At 46.5% G+C, this 19759-nt stretch overlaps 1 protein-coding gene and 1 long non-coding RNA gene across 5 annotated transcripts in view; one reads left to right on the plus strand and one right to left on the minus strand.

Annotated features, from left to right (window-relative positions):
* The window catches only part of LOC105487164 (tubulin tyrosine ligase like 11), a 273149-nt gene that overhangs the window by 169877 nt on the left and 83513 nt on the right, over nt 1-19759 (minus strand). For 2 of the 3 annotated variants that reach the window (XM_011750504.3, XM_071078272.1), the window contains one exon: nt 215-790. In XM_011750504.3, coding sequence (XP_011748806.2) covers nt 215-790 — 576 coding nt within the window. Of the gene's footprint in view, nt 1-214; nt 791-3283; nt 3743-19759 lie in introns of those variants that run through there. The other variant, XM_071078273.1, reaches the window with a different exon arrangement.
* LOC105487163 (uncharacterized) overlaps nt 1-19759 on the plus strand; it is a 49134-nt gene that overhangs the window by 21578 nt on the left and 7797 nt on the right. The window contains exon 4 of one of the 2 annotated variants that reach the window (XR_011612840.1): nt 2143-2279. The exons of the other annotated variant lie outside the window; for it this stretch is intronic. This is a non-coding gene — a long non-coding RNA (uncharacterized lncRNA). Of the gene's footprint in view, nt 1-2142; nt 2280-19759 lie in introns of those variants that run through there. 2 annotated transcript variants of the gene reach the window in all.

Below are 19759 nucleotides of genomic sequence, written 5' to 3' on the forward strand. Positions count from 1 at the left end.
AGTAACAGAAGGGAAGTAGCTTGCCCCAAATTACATGGCGAGCAAACAGAAAGCTGGAAGTTGGGCCCAGGTTTAACAACCAAGCCCAGAGCACCACCAACCCTGTCCCATCCTCTGGCCATCCCACCCTGATCACTCATCCCACACGAAGCCAGAGAGCCCTCTTGAGGCCGGTTAAGGCTGGAAACGCAGGCTGGGAACTGGCAATGGTTACCTGGAAGCATGTGGGGCCTGGCCGCCCCGTGGGGATGTCTGACTGGTAGAAGACTTTGAGCTCTGGAGTCAGCGCGATGACCGTCTTAATCACCAGGGAGATGATGTCAGACCAGACCTTCTTGATGTCAACGCCTTTGGAAGACAGTCTACAAAGGATGCTGGAAAAAGTCCTTTTGCTGCCGGTGCTAGCACTGTCTGAATGGACGAAGTTGCCGCTGTGGATGTTCAGTGAATAGTTGGTTAAGTGCATAAAGATGTGGTGCAGGTTTTTGGAGGTGGGCTCCTGATATGGCTCGGTACAAAACCTAGAGAGTCCGTCTTTGGCTATATAAATCTCTAAGGGGTCTAAGGACTTGAGTAAGACATACAGACGAATATCAAACTTGAGCTTGTCGATAAGGAGAGGTTTGCAGATGTACTCCTGGACCACCGCCGGCCTGCTCTGGAGGGTCCCTGCCAGGCGGATGTCACTGGGGTCTTTAATGAGGTAGATTCCGTCACCCTGACAACCACCATCAGGTTTCACGATAAAAGTGGGCTTCCAGGAGGGGTCATCGTCTTTCACCATTCGAACCTGGAGGGGGAGAAAAGGATGGCAGACATTATAGTCTTTTCCCTCTGGATCCCTAACACAGAGCGGGGCCTTAGCAAATGTGTGGTGAATGAGTGACAAGATGATCCCTGCCGATCTGAGCAGGGGCTGAGCATCTTCCGTGGAGACTACACTGCACCAGGTACTGAGATAGTGACATCAAGATTGTCCCCAGTCTTGTGCTCCAGAGCGAGGTGGAGAGTGTAGTGGATTGGCAGTCACAAGACTTGGGTTCAAATCCTGCTTTGCTAGTTATTAGCTACACTTTGAACAGGTCATATGACTAATAATAGGGCTGAGAATGGTAATGATGGTGAGCTAATATTATTTATGAGCACCTGTGAAATGCCAGGCACTATATCAGGCGATTACCTAATTAGCTCATCTAACTCTCACAGAAAATATGGTTGTGCCTTTTTATGTCGGGAACAGAGAGGGCACAGCAGATGCTAAGGCCATGGGTGTTGGAGTCAGATGGCCTGGGCTCAGACACTGGCCCTGCTCCTTACCCTGCAGCCTTGGACAAGTGACTTAAGTTATCTACACCATTTCCATCTGTGAAATAGGAGTAAGGTTGTTTTGAGGATTAAATGCATTCGTAAATGCAAGAGACTAAGCATCTAGAACCTGAGAAATAAAAGACAGTTCAGGCCGGGTGCTGTGGCTCAAGCCTGTAATCCCAGCACTTTGGGAGGCTGAGATGGGCGGATCATGCGGTCAGGAGATCGAGACCATCCTGGCGAACATGGTGAAACCGCGTCTCTACTAAAAATACAAAAAAAAAAAAAAATTAGCCGGGCGTGGTGGCGGGCACCTGTAGTCCCAGCTACTCGGGAGGCTGAGGCAGGAGAATGGCATAAACCCGGGAGGCGGAGCTTGCAGTGAGCTGAGATCCGGCCACTGCACTCCAGCCTGGGCGACAGAACGTGACTCTGTCTCAAAAAAAAAAAAGTTCAAAGCCTGGCTGTCACTCCTAAGAAGATGAAGTGACTTGCCAGCTAACATAGGGGCAGAATTGGGATCGGAATCTAGATTGATGACTGAAGCCCTTGGACCTTCCTCTATCCTACCATGTCTTGGTTTCCTCACTTTAAAAATGGGGATATAGACACCTACCTTCACTCGGTCATTGTAAGGATGAAATAAACTAAAACGTACAAAGGGCCAAGCGCAATACCAAACACAGAGCCGAGCTAGTGCACAGGAAATGTTTGTTTTATGTTTACATCCCTTCTAAAGCTCATCTGGTAGACCTGACCAATCCTTCCGTCTGCTGAGATCTTTTTGAAACCAGATCCCGTCGTCCACAGTATTTGCTCTCCTCCCACCTCCAGGTCAGTGGAACACTCACATAATTAACTATCTGGGCACTAGACCAGTCCAGATAGTCGGTCTGGACCTGTGGATCTGCATAATTCATCCTCGCTCCATTACCCCGGATGCTGGTGAGGTGCTTCCTGCAGCTATGGAGAGCGGATGGACTGAAATGGCAGGAGAGGAGGTTTTCACAAGCAGAGAGAAGCTGGAGGAAATGTAAGGGTGGATTTGAAAGAGGAGCCACGCTCTCTGCAGCTTCTGGTGTGAAAGTTCCCCTCTGAAATCTGAGGGCAGTGCCCGGCAGGCTGAGTTGGTGGGTGCCACAGTGAGGGACTCCTTTCAGCCCTCCGCCTTTGCTGTGTAAGCCCAACCCAGGACATCTGCACTCTGGCTTGCGCTTATCTCTTTGACCAGCCTATATTTCTAAATGAAGCTTTTGCCAATTCCTTGGGCACTATCAGTTTTTCCAGGCTTGTAAAAGATCTTTAACAATGGAGAAATACTTAAAGCCTTAACAATGGTCCACATCAATTGTTTCCCCTTGTCAGCAGGATCCGAGAATGGAACTTCACAAGAGATCAATGCAAGCCTCCCAGGGCCTTCCACTGAGGCTTTCTTGCAACTGTGACCTTGACGTTTATGTAGTTATTTAATATTCAACCAAAGCATTCGTACACTTGGCCCTTTACAGTAAATATAAGTATGCTGGACAAATGGTAGTTATGGATCAGGAAGTGAAAAATGTCAAGTTTGCACTGATAGGAAATTTTTCCCTCTGGAAAGCTTTTGCTATGCCAAAGACACTAACGGTTCAATATATTATCCAGAGCAATATTTTCTCCTTTGAATTCCATGTGTATGCCTTAAATAAATTAAACTACCTGGTCAATAGTCTCCATCACTCATTGGATTCCTGAATACTTCTTCTGCTCTTTGCCAGAATAGTGCCATACAAATCAAGATTATTAATACTCATAGAATCACTGAATTTTTTAGAACTAGAAGAATCCTCAGAGATCAACATCATCCAGTACTCTCAAAAGTCAAGGGGGAAACTGAGGCTCAGAGTGGTGACATGACTTCCCCTGGGTCCCACAACTGGCCAGTAGTATGGTCAGGATGAGAACTGAGGTCTCCTTACCCCACCTCAAGTTTTACCTCTAAGATAAAACTGAAGATCTCTTGTTCCTCTTATTACTGTAGGAAAGATCCTCCTAATGTATCAGACAGTACTGAGGTCTGTGCTCTGGCCTCACCCTAAAAGATTTTGGCCCTGAGTATGGCCATCCAGGAACTATATCTGTAGATCCTGAGTTGGCCAGACTGCCCCAGTTTCACATCTTCTGTCTGGGTTCTTTGCTTGTTAAAGCCCAGGTGTGATCTATAGGAAACCCTCACAATTGTTCAGAACGTGGTTCCCATAGCCACCAGACCCTTCCACCACTGCTACCGTAAAAAGAGAAACATTTTTCAGAATTCATATTCGCTCTCCTCTGAGGTTTATTTAAGAATGACCCTTTCCCAGCAGCTATTAAAGTTAAAAAGTAACACGTTGGCTCTTAAAAAGGAGTCATGGACCAGAATGGAAATCTCATCGATATACCTGGGCCCCAGCCTCAGCAATTCTGACTTAATCAATCTGAGATGAGACCTGAGGCATGTGTATTTTGGAAAAATCACCGCAGGTGATTCTGACGAGCACTCTGTCTGAGAATCACTGGATTAAGTGAATTAAATAAAAATACCATCTGAAACCAATATATTGAATGAAGTATTCTGCACTGGTGTTGGCTGGAGTGTGAGGAAGACTTGCACTTATGCTACAACTGATGGTATCTCTAGTTTTATCCAAACCCACTGTTGGACCTGAAATCCATTACCTTGTAACTGTATACACGGATGGCTGAAAGAGATACACAGAGGAGGTAGTGGCCTAATTTCCAGGCACTCCTCGGGCCTATTGAAAAATTTATGTGGTTTTTACTGTCCCCTAGTGGACATTTAGAAAACACTACTGGGAAAGTCACCCCGTTCAAAATTCCAACACTACTGAGCAGTAAGATACTCTACTAAGATATTAAAATGGTCTTAAAGAAACACCACTACAAATGAAACTCACACATGGCACAAAATGGATGTATCCTGAGGATACTATGCTAAGCAAAATCAACTAGACCCAAAAAGAAAAATACTGTAAGAGTGCACTTATATGAGGTACCTAGAGCAGTCATATTCATAGAGGCAGAAATTACAATGGTGTTTTCCAGGGCTGGGGTGGGAGACAATGGAGAGTTAATGATTAATGGGTATAGAGTTTCAGTTTTGCAACATTAAAAAAATTCTGGAGATGGATGATGGTTGTACAAAAATGTGAACGTACTTAATGCCACGGTACACTTAACGTACATACCATGTACATTTAAAAATGGTTAATCTGGTAAATCTTGGGTATATTTTACCAAATTTTTAAAATTAATTTTCAATTTTTTTAAGCCACAGCTTTTGGTAAGTTAGAAATAGTACTACAGTGAAAAACAAAAAAAATCTGGATTTTAGTCCCAATTGTTTCTGACTGTGTGACCTCGAGAAAGTCCCCTAACTTTCTGGGCTTTGTTGTAGTCACCTATAAAATAAATGGGTCAGACTAAGGTCCCTGGCTTCCGCCAGCAAGCAAGTGCTGAACCGTGATTTATCTTGACATCACCACAGTTGAAGGCCGCGTTACAAACACACAAGTGGCATTCATCACACCGGAGAGTTCCCACTGTGCTGTTTGGATCAGCACATTGCGATGATCTATAAGAGGAGGATATTTGGATCTGAGATTTATGAGGCATTTGAGGAAATCAGCAGGGCATTTGGAGGAAGCAAGCTGAAATATTTGGAGGGAGAAATTCAGCAACTAGAATATCAAGCCACAAAACATTATTAGCAATGAGGGGCAGGTAAGAGGCCAATTTCTGAAGAAATACTGTGTCTGCAATACTGAAGAAGTCAAAACCAGTTAGGGCACTCCTTTGTCACTCAGGTGGATTTGCATCCAATCTTAGCAACTCAGACCTTTGATGTCACAGGCACACGCTACAGATCTCAGGCAAAAACAAGCCTCTGGTAGACAAAATCAATGTCACACAGTGCATGCCAGACAGGAGGCAGGGCCAGCCCCTGCCAGCCTCAGGGACATGAGCCTGGTACCCAGGGCAAATTCCTACCTCAATGTTCAAGGCAATTTCTGAGTCCAGTTAAGATGGAAGGCAGTCTGCAGTGAGGTTACCTAGGGCCAGATGGAAAGGGCAAGAATGGCTTGTTGGGGCAGAATGGGAGAAAGAGCAGTGAGGCAGAAAGGAAGGACTCAGGCAGATGATGTGCTGCTTCAGTGGGGGGTTATGAATGCAGGAACAGGCAGGACACTTCGGGGAAACTGCAGATAATTCTGATGGCTGGAGAACATAAAGGAGGTGGAGGGGGTGTGCAATGGAAATCCCACTAGTGAGATAGGCAGGGGCCAGATACCACCACCACCACCGATAATAGTAATGGCATTAGCATACACTTGCTGAGGCTTTCCTATGGGTCAGGCACGGTTCTAAGCACTTTGGAGGTATTATCTCACTTAATCCTCACGACAATCCTATTTTACAGATAGGGAGAGGGAGGCCCAGAGATGTCAAGTAACTTGTCAAAGATTACACAGCCAATAGGTCACAAAGCCAGGATTTGAACCCAGGCGGATTCCAGAGCCCATGCCAGAATAAATGAGGGATGTATGAGAAGAAAGGGGATGGAGGAAGATCGGGCCTAGCTAGGAGGTAAGGCCTCATAGGGAAGGCCCTCGAATGTTGGTTTAGGGAGTTTGAGCAATGTCCTAAAACGATGGGGACTCCCTGAAAGGTTTTAAGAAGAAAGCAACTTAATTAGATGTGTACTACGTGAAGATGCCTCAGGCTACCACATAGAAAATGTACCCAAGTGGGTGGATGGTCTGGGGCAGAGAGGAAAAGCCTAAACTGAGGCTGCAGTGGAGTCAGAGGGAAGGAGAGAGGCTTAGGAAATATTTTGGAGCTAAAATCAACAAAACTGGGTGAATGGGAGAGGGAGACAGGAACATAAAGGATAATTCCCCTATGTCTAGGTAGTCACATGGAATACAAGGGGAGGAGGAAAGGCTGGGGGAGGCAGTGGGAAGATGATCAGCTGGGCAGAGGACCCTGGAGGGCGCACACCTGGAGAGGTTTGTGGTCCCTGGGAAATGTATCTGGAGCTTGGGAGAGAGATCTGGGGTCATCAGGCCCCTGAGGATGGCCGAGGCCCTCACAATGGGCCAGATTACGCAGAGATAGGATGGAGAGGAAGAAGAGGGCACCTGGCCAGAGGCTGGAATGGGCAGAACAGGCCCCAAAACATCTTGCATTTATACTGGATCTGCAGGCGAAGGATGGAGTTTCAACTGACGAGGTACATGCATCCACACATCACCAGAGCACCCAGGAAGAAGATAGTTTGGAAGGAATAAAGCCAGGTTTAGGAAGGTCCCGAGGCTATCAAAATTCCGAAGGCCTGTGCTGGGGCAGGGACAGTGGGGTTGAAATAGGGAGCTGAGAGAAGAGGTAGAATCAGGGCACATGGTGACTGGATGGATGTGAAAAGGGAGAGACAAAAGGGTCATGGGTAAGCTCACGGTTTGGGGCTTCAGCAATATGGGGAGGGGTGATGGTACAGATTTAGGGACTACAGGGAGAGGAGCAGGTCTTATTGAAGGAAAGTGGGGACAAGGAGAGGAGGAATTCACCTCATCAAATGAGTATTATTTGCACGACTCCAGACAGAGCTAATTTAGGACTTATAATATTCCACAAGCCCTTTACTGTTCATCGGAACCAGGCCAGGTTGTCCGTTATCTCCTACAGATGATTAATTCTGATACAAACAAGTCTCCCAGGCTTAGAAAGAATAAGAGCTGCTGTCTGACAGAGATGAGACTCAGACTCTAAACTCAGATGGGGCATACCTTGAACTGGAGCACAGGTATCCGAACAGACCTCTCAGCTCCGTGGTGAGTGCGGAAACCACGGGCCCATGAGAAGTAGTGCCTGCCACTGTGCGGTCAAACATTTTCACCACTCCCTGACTTTTGAAGAGTTCCAGTTAAGAAAATCTAAGCAGCAAAGAAAGCAACCCTGTTCGGCTTATCACTGATGATTACCCTGAGTTTACTGGAGCGATGGCATCAATTAACCCCAAGGAGTTGGGGCTGACCCCTTGCATGCACTCCTCACATGGCCTGGATGATCCTCCCTTCCTTGGCAGCCAGCACCAACACACCCTGGCAGTCTCACTTCCTGCCCTTCCCTCCTGTCCTCTCTCTCACCTCGATGCCTTTACACCGGCTTTCCCTGGACCTCCACCGGCCTCCTGCCCCTTTTTGCCTGTAAAGCCCCGCCCATCATCTATGGTCCCTTGGGAAGTTCCCTCTAAGAATCATTTCCTGGCCTGCAACCCTCTATACAAACATCTTTTCCTTCCCAAAGTCCTTCTCCATATTGAGCTTCCCCATATCTTCATGACCAGCCCTTTGAGGCCCAGGAAGGAATCATCACTACACACAGAGACACACGCACATGCACACACATGCACACATGAGTACACACATGCGAGCGCACACACACACACACTATAAACAAAGAAACTGAGGCCAAGGGGCAAGGAGACTTGCCCAAGGCCACACAGCTAGTAGCAGAACCAGAACTATTAGGTTGGTGCAAAAGTAATAGAAGTTTCGCCATTGAAAGTAGGTGAAAACCACGATTACTTTTGCACCAACCCAAATAATACATTAAATCTTCTGATATTCAACCCTAAGCTGTTTCTATCATAATTAATTTAGGCATCTGAAGAAATCTTTCAGAAGAAAACTTGGAATAAGTACTCTCTCTCATTCTTGTTCTGAATACATTTGTTTGCTGCTATTATAAATTTTGATGCTCTGCAAAGATACTACTTTATGTAATCGCCAACTCTCCACTCTATGGAGAATGAGGAAATTGAGGCCCAGAGCATCCAGTGAGAAATCTACAGTCATCTAGCTAGGTCAGTTCCGGGCCACGCTGCCCTTTCTTTGAAGATGTTCTCAAGTTCACTGTGGAGGTGGACATAGCATCACACAGCTGCTCAAGGCAGCTGGTGCTTCTGCTCAGAAAACTCGAGGGGCAAGAAACAGCCTCTCCACCTGCTTTACCCCAATGCCAGCCTGCTGCCAGTGCAACTTAATGGACCCTGCTTTTGGAGAACAGCAGCCTTCTGTGAGCCATATCTACCCATCATTTGTGAGCAACCATAAACCTCCCTAGAACACACCTGGGACACTGAAACCTGTTTAATAGGAAGGTCCCAGTCACACTGTGAGACTGTCCATCTTCCTCTCGGGTCCCTTCTCACACCCTGCCCCTAACTGCTGGAGCTGAGGGAAGTGAGGACACAGCCTGGTGAGTCAGCCCTGCCTGGCCTCCCCGCTCCTTCCCCACAGTGCAGTTCCAGCCAGCCTCTGTCCAGTCCCACCTAATTCCCCTACCACATGGGTTCTAAGCCCGGCTTGCTTGGCCTAAAGCCTAGCTTCCTAAGCGCCCTGGGTGACCCTGGCGCACGTGGGGGTCCTCAGACTGCAGCTTCCCTTTACCTCCTCCGAGTCCTCGTACTGGATGTCTGTGAGCAGCAGCTGCAGAGAGGACGTGGGCTTCGGAGTCAGGCTGCCCTGGGTTCAGATCTCAGCTCAGCCCCTTCCTAGCTATAGGACCTTGATCAAGCTACTTACTCCCTCTCACAGTACTATATTAGCATTTCATTTTATCTGTATTAGGCTGCCTTGGTTTCCTGATCATCCTCCTAAGTGATCAGATTCCCAGGTGAGGCTCATCCCAGGTGAGACTACTTGGCCAGAGTCTCAGCGTCTGCCTATCCTCTCCTCCAGTGCTCGCCCATGGGTGGCTGGGACCCGTCTCCTGAGACTCGGCTATTCCCTGGGTCCGCCTGGGTGTCAGCCTCTCATTTCCCAACTCCTGGGGGCCACCCCATCAGAGTCCAGCCCACAGCCTGCCTCATCTCCCTGGCCCACAGCCTCATTCTCCTTCCCCAAGTCTCCTACTGAGAGCCCAGAAGGCATCACAGCTGAGCCTGCCTGGAACATAACACTCCGCTGCTGAGTAAGCTCCCCTTGCAGCTAAAATCGTTTTTCCAATAGTGAGGATTTCCTGCTAATGAACTAGCTAAATAATCTTCAGCTCACTTCCGAGTGTATACAACTGGTTATAGTCACAGGCGCTTCAGATCTCTGGGCCCAGCTTTTCCTCCTTCCCCACACCACAGTCCTATGTCCCTTGCAGTCCACCATAATTTACACACTAAACTTTTTATTTTTTATTTATTTATTTATTTATTTATTTATTTTGAGACAAAGTCTCGCTCTGTCACCCAGGCTGGAATGCAATAGCGCAATCTTGGCTCACCGCAACCTCCGCCTCCCGGGTTCAAGCGATTCTCGTGCCTCAGCCTCCCAAGTAGCTGGGATTACAGGCACCCGCCACCACACCCGGCTAAGTTTTGTATTTCAGTAGAGACGGGGTTTCACTATGTTGGTCAGGCTGGTCTCAAACTCCTGACCTCAAGTGATCCGCCCGCCTCGACCTCCCAAAGTGCTGGGATTACAGGTGTGAGCCACCGCACCGCGCCCAGCCTAAATTTTTTTTTAATGCAAGAATATGAATGTCTTATTTTGCAACACTCAAACAAAGTGCCCTCCCTTCCAGTGCTCTTTTGGCTAAACTAGCAGTATTGAGCAATTGCAGTATTGATCAGTGCCAGGCAGTGCACTAGGCACGTCAATATGTATACATGAGATCGAATCCTACAAGACAGGCAATAGCATTTTCATTGACTTATGTATTTGTTTGTTTATTGTTTTTGCAGAGACGGGGTCTTGCTATATTGCCCAGGCTGTTCTCAAACTCCTGGGCTCAAGCAGTCCTCCTGCCTCACCCTCCCAAAGTGCTGGGATTATGGGCATGAGCCACTGTACCCGACCCAGAATTTTCATTTCTAGGCTTTGTAACTAGAGGTTTCTCTCCATATTCCAAGACCCTACAAAAAAGTGGCAGAGTTAACTATGCTGCTTACTCCTTGAAGGCAGGGACAGTATTTCCCTCATCCGTTGATTCTCTTGCCCACTATGTCCCCAGCTAGCACTGGAAGAGTCTTAATGGAGGTGGACTCAGCAAATGCTTATGCAAACCCGCCTCTGTCTCATTTGGTTCAATGCTGTCATGTTGTATCCAGGATCACAGGTGACATTTCTTCAAACGCTAATCCTGGGTGATGCCAATCACTTCCTGGACTTCAGTTAAAGTATGCCTCAAAAGCAGATAACTCCCCACTCTATCTCTGGAGCGTACCTCTCTTAGGCTCCAGACTCATATAATTAGATATGTCAAATTTGACACGTCCAAAACTAAGCTCATTGTCTTTTCTCTCAACTCTACCCCTCCTGTGTTCCCTCTAACAGTAAACATTACCACCATCCATCCATACTCCCAAGCCAGAGATCTGAGATCACCTTCTCCCTCATCACTCACCCCCACCCAATCACCAAATTGACATTTCTGCATCTGAACACGTCTTACAGTCCCTTAATCGTCTCAGCATTTCTCACCTGAATTGCTGCAATAGCTTCCTAGGTGACCTGACTGCAGTACAAGCTCTGTGCTGGGCACTTCCCATACATTATTTTCCATTCTAATAAGCAACCCTGTGAGATAGGCATTAAAGAGTGAGCCACATGAAATTGTCATTTTTATAAGTCAAACCCAGCTACACACACACGCACACACATTTGCATGTGATTCAACCTAATACTATTATTATTACCAACCTGCCCTCCCATCGCAGGCAAGGAAAGTGAGATTTACAGGGTAATTTATTTCCCCAATCACACATTTTATACCCTGGGGAGCCAGGATCTGAGCATGGGTGTGTGTTCAAATTTCCAAAGGCCACACTTTTTCTGCTAAATCATATCATCTTCAGGTCCGTATATCAGTTCCTAGAGGAATGCTCACAGCCCTAAATACATTACTTAGAGTATTAATACATCTTAATACTTTTATCAGAGGCATTTGAACCAGAGCAACTCCATCTTAAATAGGATCTGGGTAGAACGAGGCTAAAACCTACCGTGTTGCATTCCCAGAAGGTGAGGCATTCTAAGTCACAGGATGAGACAGGAGGTCAGCACAGATACAGGTCATAAAGACCTTGGTGATGACTGGGCACAGTGGCTCATGCCTGTAATCCCAGCACTTTGGGAGGCTGAGGTGGGTGGATCACGAGGTCAGGAGATTGGGACCATCCTGGCTAACACTGTGAAATCCCGTCTCTACTAAAAATACAAAAAAATTAGCTGGACGTGGTGGTGGGCGCCTGTAGTCCCAGCTACTCGGGAGGCTGAGGCAGGAGAATAGCGTGAACCCGGGAGGCGGAGTTTGCAGTGAGCCGAGATCGCACCACTGCACTCCAGCCTGGGCAACAGAGCGAGACTCAGTCTCAAAAAAAAAAGACCTTTCTGATAAAACAGCTTGCTGTCAAGAAGCCAGCTGAAACCCACTAAAACCAAGATGGCAACAAGAGTGATCTCTGGTCCTCCTCACTGTGACACTCCCACTGCACTATGACAGTTTACAAATACCATGGCAATGTCAGGAAGTTACACTATATGGTCTAAAAAGGGGAGGCACGAATAATCCACCCTTTGTTTAGCATGTAATCAAGAACCATAAAATGGGCAACCAGCAGCCTTTGGGGCTGTTCTATGGAGTAGCCATTCTTTTATTTGTCTACTTTCTTAATAAACTTGCTTCCACTTTACGGACTTGCCCTGAATTCTTTCTTGCATGAGATACAAGTACCCTCTCTTGGAGTCTGGATCAGGACCCCTGGTAACACTTTAAAATGTTATTAATAATAATACATAACAGTAACAACTACCATTTATGAGCACCTATGAGGTGCCTTACAATAGTTATTTCACTTAATCTCCACAGCTAAGCCATGAGAAATCTACTGGTATTGTTTTTTTTTTTCTTTTTTAGGTTTTATTTTGTTTTGTTCTTCAGTACCTTGTTTGTGTGTATGTGTGTGAAACGCTGTTTTTTGTTTTCTTGAGACCAAGTCTCACTCTGTCACCCAGGCTGGAGTGCAATGGTATGATCTTGGCTCACTGCAACTGTGGCCTCCCAGGTTCAAGTGATTCTCCTGCCTCAGCCTCCCGAGTAGCTGGGATTACAGGAGTGTGCCAACACGTCTGGTCAATTTTTGTATTTGTAGTAGAGACAGGGTTTCCCCATGTTGGACAGGCTGATCTCGAACTCCTGACCTCAGGTGATCCACCCACCTTGGCCTTCCAAAGTGTTGGGATTACAGGCATGAGCCACTGCACCCAGCTGCAACACTGTTCTTAATAATGTTACAAGTAAAAATCTGAGACTGAGCGAAGCCAGGTGACCTGCAGGTCACACAGGAGGTGGTAAGCCAAAAGGCAGGGGGTGGGACAAGGAAGCTAAGCCTACTTCAGGGGTCAAGGCCGCCAAGATGGACACTCGCCCTGAGTCCCAGCAGCACAGCCTGTACTTGGATCAGGTTCACAAGCCCAGGGTGGACGGAGACAGCAGTGCAGAGCTGGTGCTTCTGGGAAACAGCTCTGACCTCTAAAGAGAACTGGTGGGAAACTGACACAACCAAGAGGATAGTTTTAAACACACACCCAGCCACTCAGAGAGCCTGGTCAGGGCGGCCAAGTGCCCGCCCAGGAACGGGACACTCAGCCTGATCATTTACACCACGAGAGTGAGAACAGGATCTCCTGCAAGCCTCTGGATTTCAACTGCTGGTTTAAATTTCAAGGAGAAGCATGAAGGTGTTGACATGTAAGGAATTACTTGTTCATGCCTTTGATCACCCTGAAACTCCAGGGTATTCTAAATGAGCGTGTTGGTTGGAAGCCAAGTTGAGCTGATTTGTACAAAGGAACTCCTACTGTGCCACCGGGGGGCCACTACAGAAGCTGTGTTTCCTTAAATCAACACTGCCTGCTTCCCCCACTTTCATTTCAGTGGCATCAGGTGGCCACGGGACAACAGGACTTTGGGCTAAGCTCCCTCTCATGGGCTCCCAGGAAATGTTAGGCCGGCACCCGCTTCCTGATCTCCGGTCTGTCACTTCACCTGGGTGGTCATTTGAAAGGAAACCTCTCTGCTTCCTTAGTAAATCAGAGAGGGACACTGAAGGCAGCCTCTCTTTGGGGAAGCAGATGCCCCAACTGCTCTCCCAAATTTACTTTCCCTTTGGGGATATCTCGCTAGCGGCTACCACAGCCACAATGGTCTTAGGACAGGGAGGGAAGTTTTGATGCCCTTTAATGCTCTGGACAACACCTGGGCTCCAACTCTTTCCTTAGGCCCCCACAGCCATAGACATAGCTTTTGAGACTTTATTGATGACTCAAGGAGAGGAGAAGGGAAATAAACACAGAGAAGAGCACTGATAATTGTGTTTACAAGATACTCTCACCTCAGCATGACAGAGCTCTTTAGTTTGCCCTTAGATGGCAGAGGCAATGTTTTCCCATCCCCTGGGAAAACATCCAGATTCCCTGGAGGCTCAGCATCAACCCAAATGTCCATCAGTGACAGACTGGATTAAGAAAATGTGTCACATATACACCATGGAATACTATGCAGCCATAAAAAAGGATGAGTTTGTGTCCTTTGTAGGGACATGGATGCAGCTGGAAACCATCATTCTCAGCAAACTATCGCAAGAACAGAAAACCAAACACCGCATGTTCTCACTCATAGGTAGGAATTGAACAATGAGATCACTTGGACTTGGGAAGGGGAACATCACACACTGGGGCCTATTATGGGGAAGGGTGAGTGGGGAGGGATGGCATTGGGAGTTATACCTGACGTAAATGACGAGTTGATGGGTGCTGACGAGTTGATGGGTGCAGCACACCAACATGGCACAAGTATACATATGTAACAAACCTGCACGTTGTGCACATGTACCCTAGAACTTAAAGTATAATAAAAAATAAAAAAAAAAAAAAGAGAGAGATCCCCAGTGGCCGGGTGTGGTGGCTCACGCCTGTAATCCCAGCGCTTTGGGAGGCTGAGATGGGTGGATCACGAGGTCAAGAGATCGAGACCATCCTGGCCAACATGGTGAAACCCCATCTCTACTAAAAATACAAAAATTAGCTGGCCATGGTGGTGCACGCCTGTAGTCCCAGCTACTTGGGAGGCTGAGGCAGGAGAATCTCTTGAACCCGCGAGGTGGAGGTTGCAGTGAGCCAAGAGTGCACCACCGCACTCCAGCCTGGTGACACAGCAAGACTCTGTCTTAAAAAAAAAAAAAAAAAAGGAGATCCCCAGCCTGTCGAACGTCCCTGCCAACTCACTGGACATTGGAAAGTCCACCCTGCTTAGGGAAACCTCACCTATGACCCACAAAGACAGAACAGCTATGCTACAGTCTGAACAGGACAGCTGTTTCAGGATGTCAAGATAGAATACCATGAGCTAAACAGCCACAGAAGAAATATGTATAAGAAATAGCAAGGCATGTGTTACTTGATAGCATCAGCTTCATCTGTCAAATAGAGATGATCATAAAACCTCTCTGGTCCAGCACTTCCCAGACTTGCATGGTCAGGGATTGCTTTTAAAATCATAATGTACTTGGGGAACACCAATAGGCACTCATACATATTCAGATTAATAATGTGGACTGATTACAATGTCAATATATAAGATATGGTGATACAGCAATGTTAGTCAATGGTGACATTAGTCAATATATATTATAACATTTTAGCAATTAATCTGTGAGATCATTTACTTTTTTGCCTTCAACTTTAATCGAAATATGCATATGTTCCTTTTTTTTTTTTTGAGATAGAGTCTCGCACTGTCACCCAGGCTGTAGTGCAGTGGTGCAATCTCAGCTCACTGTAACCTCTGCCTCCCAGGTTCAAGCGATTCTCCTTCCTCAGCCTCCTGAGTAGCTGAGATTACAGGCACCCGCCACCATGCCTGGCTAACTTTTTTGTATTTTTAGTAGAGATGGGGTTTCACTATGTTGGTCAGGCTGGTCTCGAACTCCTGACCTCGTGATCCACCCGCCTCAACCTCCCAAAGTGCTGGGATTAGAGGTGTGAGCCACCAGGCCTGGCTGCATACATTCCTTTTTTGTGTTTTGCCTGTACAATGTTTAAAGTATCCCGGCCAGGCCTGGTGGCTCACACCTGTAATCCCAGCACTTTGGGAGGCCAAGGCAGGTGGATCACGAGGTCAGGAGTTTGAGACCAGCCTGGCCAACATAGTGAAACCCCATCTCTACTAAAAATATAAAAATACAAAAATCAGCCAGGTGTGGTGGCACACGCCTGTAGTCCCAACTACTCTGGAGGCTGAGGCGGCAGAATTACTTGAACCCGGGAAGCGGAGGTTGCAGTGAGCTGGGACCATGCCATTGCACTCTAGCCTGGGTGACAGAGTGAGACTCCGTCTCAAAAAATTAATAAAATAAAAATATAAAGTACCTCATAGTTATCTAACCAAAGGGTGAAATTCAAGAGCAGCAGAGATAAATCTGGCTGATTTTCCTCTGATAAATCATTTTGTCCTGAGCTTTAAGCCCTTTCTGGAAGATGCTCCAAACATGTCAGACTGGGGGAAGGAAAAAGAAAGAGAAAGAAACTAATATGCATTGAGCATCAGGATGCTGAACGCTTTACAGCACTTTTTTTTTTTTTTTTTTTTTTTTGAGACTGGGTTTCACTCTTATTGCCTAGGGCTGGAGTGCCTGGCATTGTATAGTATTTCGAGACCAGCCTGGCCAACATGGTAAAACCCTGTCTCTACTGAAAATACAAAAATTAGCTGGGCATGGTAGCAGGTGCCTGTAATCCCAGCAACTCGGGAGACTGAAGCAGGAGAATTGCTTGATCCCAGGACGCGGAGGCTGCAGTGAGCTGAGATTGCACCACTGCACTCTCCAGCCTGGGTAACAGAGTGCAATGGTGCAGTCTCATCTCACTGCAACCTATGCCTCCCAGGTTCAAGCACTTCTCCTGCCTCAGCCTCCCAAGTAGCCGGGATTACAGGCATGCACCACCATGCCCAGCTAATTTTGTATTTTTTTCGTAGAGACAGTGTTTCACCATGTTGGTCAGGCTGGTCTCGAACTCCTGACCTCAGGTGATCCACCCACCTCAGTCTCCCAATACAGCGTTCTTATTAATACTCTCTGTTGCTCATCTTTCCAACACCCTTATGAGATCGTGATTATTTGAGTTTGATAGACTGAAAGCAGTACTGCGAGGCCACGCATGTCACCATGGATGGAATCAAATGCAGTCTGGCCAGCCCCAGGGCCCATGACACCACGTTGGCAGAGGCCATGGGGCAGCGAGCCTCAGTGCACCTGCTCACACTTGTGTAGTCTTTGTCTTCCTACTGTAATAAAAGCTCCACAAAGACAAGAACCACATCCGATTGGTTCATCACAATAATCTCAGTGCCAAGTACAATGCCAGAGACTGAAGAAAGCCCAGGAGACATGGATACAATTTTGGCATTTCTAAAGGGTTGTCATAGGGGGTATAGGTAACATGCATGTCCCACGGGATCAAGAGGGCCAAACTGCACCCAGAGAGGATGGAAAGGAGGACGAGACACAGGGAGAAACGTGTCAACTCAGGAATATTTTAAAAGTTAGAGCAGTCCCATCATGTGACAAAGTACGTTGAGAAATAGTAAACTGCCCATTTCTGAAGATGATCAAGTACAGGCTGGAGCCTGACCATCTGTCTGGGTGTGGAGGGGATTCACCCAGCGGGGCAGTGGCCTGGATGGTCTCTCAGGTCCTTTCCAACCCCTAAGATTCAGTTCTTTGTTGGTACTGACTTCAACTCAAAGCCTAATTAGTGTCTGACTTGCTATGTGATTCGGCCAAGTCTCTTTCCCTCTCTGGGTCTCAGTTTCCTTACCTGTACAATGGAGGCATCTGTATGATAACCCCATCGAGAATTCTGCTTAGGGCTTCCAAGATCCTACACACTCTCTGAAGAACAAGGGTTATGATAAGGTTGCCTGCAGGGTGGCATTGTGCTGAGAGGTCACAAACTTTCCTGCTGGTGCCCTCTCTGCACGCAAGTTCTGGCTACCCTGGCGATGAACTCAGGCCATTTCCCCAGCCAGGCAGGGAGACAGACCAGGTCCATTCTGATTCAGAAAGTAAAGTGGGAATCAGGCAAACCCATAGCGTTAAACATAATTCTGGAATGTGTCAAAAATCAAATGCCCTCCAGCAACATAACAGCATGTTTTTTAAGGAAGAGAGATGAGAACACTTCTGTTCCATAAGAATCCATTCGTGTAACTCAGCGGGGCTGGTACTCCCACCTACGGAGGGTTTTGGAAATTTCCAGGGGTGTTTTTCATTGTCACAATGCATGGAAGGTATTACTGGGCAGAGGCCTGGAGTGCCACACAGACAGCCATGAGCTGGGCAGTCCTGCCACACCTTAACACGGGTGAATAATCTATCTGTATATAACATGAAGACAGCCTAGACTCCAACTCCCTGTTACATATAAAGTGTTTTTACAGGGTTCAAACTGAGTATCATAATATTCCAAGAATATAAGAATCATGTAAATAAGGGCCAAGCGCGGTGGCTCATGCCTGTAATCCCAGCACTTTAGGAGGCCAAAGCAGGTGGATCACTTGAGGTCACGAATTTGAGACCAGCCTCGCCAACATGGTGAAACCCTGTCTCTACTGAAATACAAAAATTAGCCGGGCGTGGTGGCGGGTGCCTGTAATCCCAACAATTCGGGAGACTGAAGCAGGAGAATTGCTTGATCCCAGATCGCACCACTGCGCTCTCCAGCCTGGGTAACAGAGTAAGACTCTATCTCAAAAAAAGAAAAAAAAAAGAATCATGTAAAGAGAGAAATTACACTTTGCTTTTTTTCTGGATTTTTTTTTAGTCCAGTTGATATTTCAGAAACATATCACTAATGATACTGTGGCTCACAGTATTTGAGTCACTCATACAACACCCAGTGATTATATAGGAAAATAGTTTAAAATGTTAAATATGAAGAAATATTAAAGAGACTATAATAACTAATCAAATATTATCTCACTTTTCTTATATCTAAACTTATTCATTAAAGGTAGTGGTAGCATCTGACCACTTCGTTATGTCATAGAGTATAACGTGCCAAAGTATTTACTTATTGAATTGTATAGTATTTCATTATAAAGAGTTTTTCTGGCCACATGTGGTGGCTAACACCTGTAATCCCAGCACTTTGGGAGGCCACAGCGGGCAGATTATTGAGGCCAGGAGGTTCAAGACCAGCCTGGCCATCATGATGAAACCTCATCTTTACTAAAAACACAAAAATTAGTCGGGCATGGTGGCACATGCCTGTAATTCCAGCTACTCGGGAGGCTGAGGCATGAGAGTCACTTGAACCTGGGAGGTGGAGGCTGCAGTGAGCCAAGATCGAGCCATTGCACTCTAGCCTGGGTGGCAGAGCGAGATGCTCTCTCAAAAAAAGAACTTTTCCTTATTTTTCTGCTTTAGCAAGCATTTAGGGTGGGGTTGTTTTTATTTTAACTACATGTATAGGTTGCTTATATTTCATTTCAGGATACTAAACACAACATCACAAATAATTTGGATTAAAAGTAGGGGAGAGGGCACTGGAATGACACCCCTGTAGCAATACGCACACCTGGCACCCATGAAAAGAAACCAGGCTTTCTTGGAGAATTGGCTGACTCCAGGGCAGGGCAGGAAAAATATAAGAAAAGCCTGGAACATCTTCTTGTGGCAGAAGTAAAAGGGTGCTCAGAAAATGACCCTGTCTCTACTAAAAATACAAAAAAATTAGCCAGGTGTGGTGGCTGACGCCTGTAGGAGGCTGAGGCAGGAGAATCGCTTGAACCCAGGAGGCAGAGGTTGCAGTGAGGCGATATCATGCCGCTGCACTACAGTCTGGGCAACAAGAGTGAAACTCCGTCTCAAAAAAAAAGGGGGGGAGGGGGGGATTCAGGCCTCCATGGCCAAATCTCAAATAAATTTGAGGATCAAAATAGATAATGATGGTAAAATATTATAACCCACAGAATAAAATAAGAATCCATGAGTGTACACTAACAGGCATGCACACATACATAGATAGTTCAGAAAATCAGAAAGCAAAGCTCTCCTTTGCAGTAGAAACTCAGCTAACAAATGAACAAATGCAGAAGGGAGGATGGAGGTAGATAATCACTATTTGGCAACATCACAATAATAACTGATTCAGGCAAGAATCGTTAGCAGAGGTGAAGACTTGGGGGTGAAAGTCTGAGGAGTAACAGGACATTACGTAGTCTTAAAGTATCTTCCCACAAGATACCTACTAATTAGAAAGGGGGAAATAGCAACTTTTCCATGAAAATCTGGCAGACACCACCTTAGCCAAATGATTAAAGTTGACATTACCAGTAATAAGACACATGAATATCA

This window comes from Macaca nemestrina, chromosome 14 (genome assembly GCF_043159975.1).
Source record: "Macaca nemestrina isolate mMacNem1 chromosome 14, mMacNem.hap1, whole genome shotgun sequence".
In the NCBI taxonomy this organism is placed as follows: domain Eukaryota; kingdom Metazoa; phylum Chordata; class Mammalia; order Primates; family Cercopithecidae; genus Macaca; species Macaca nemestrina.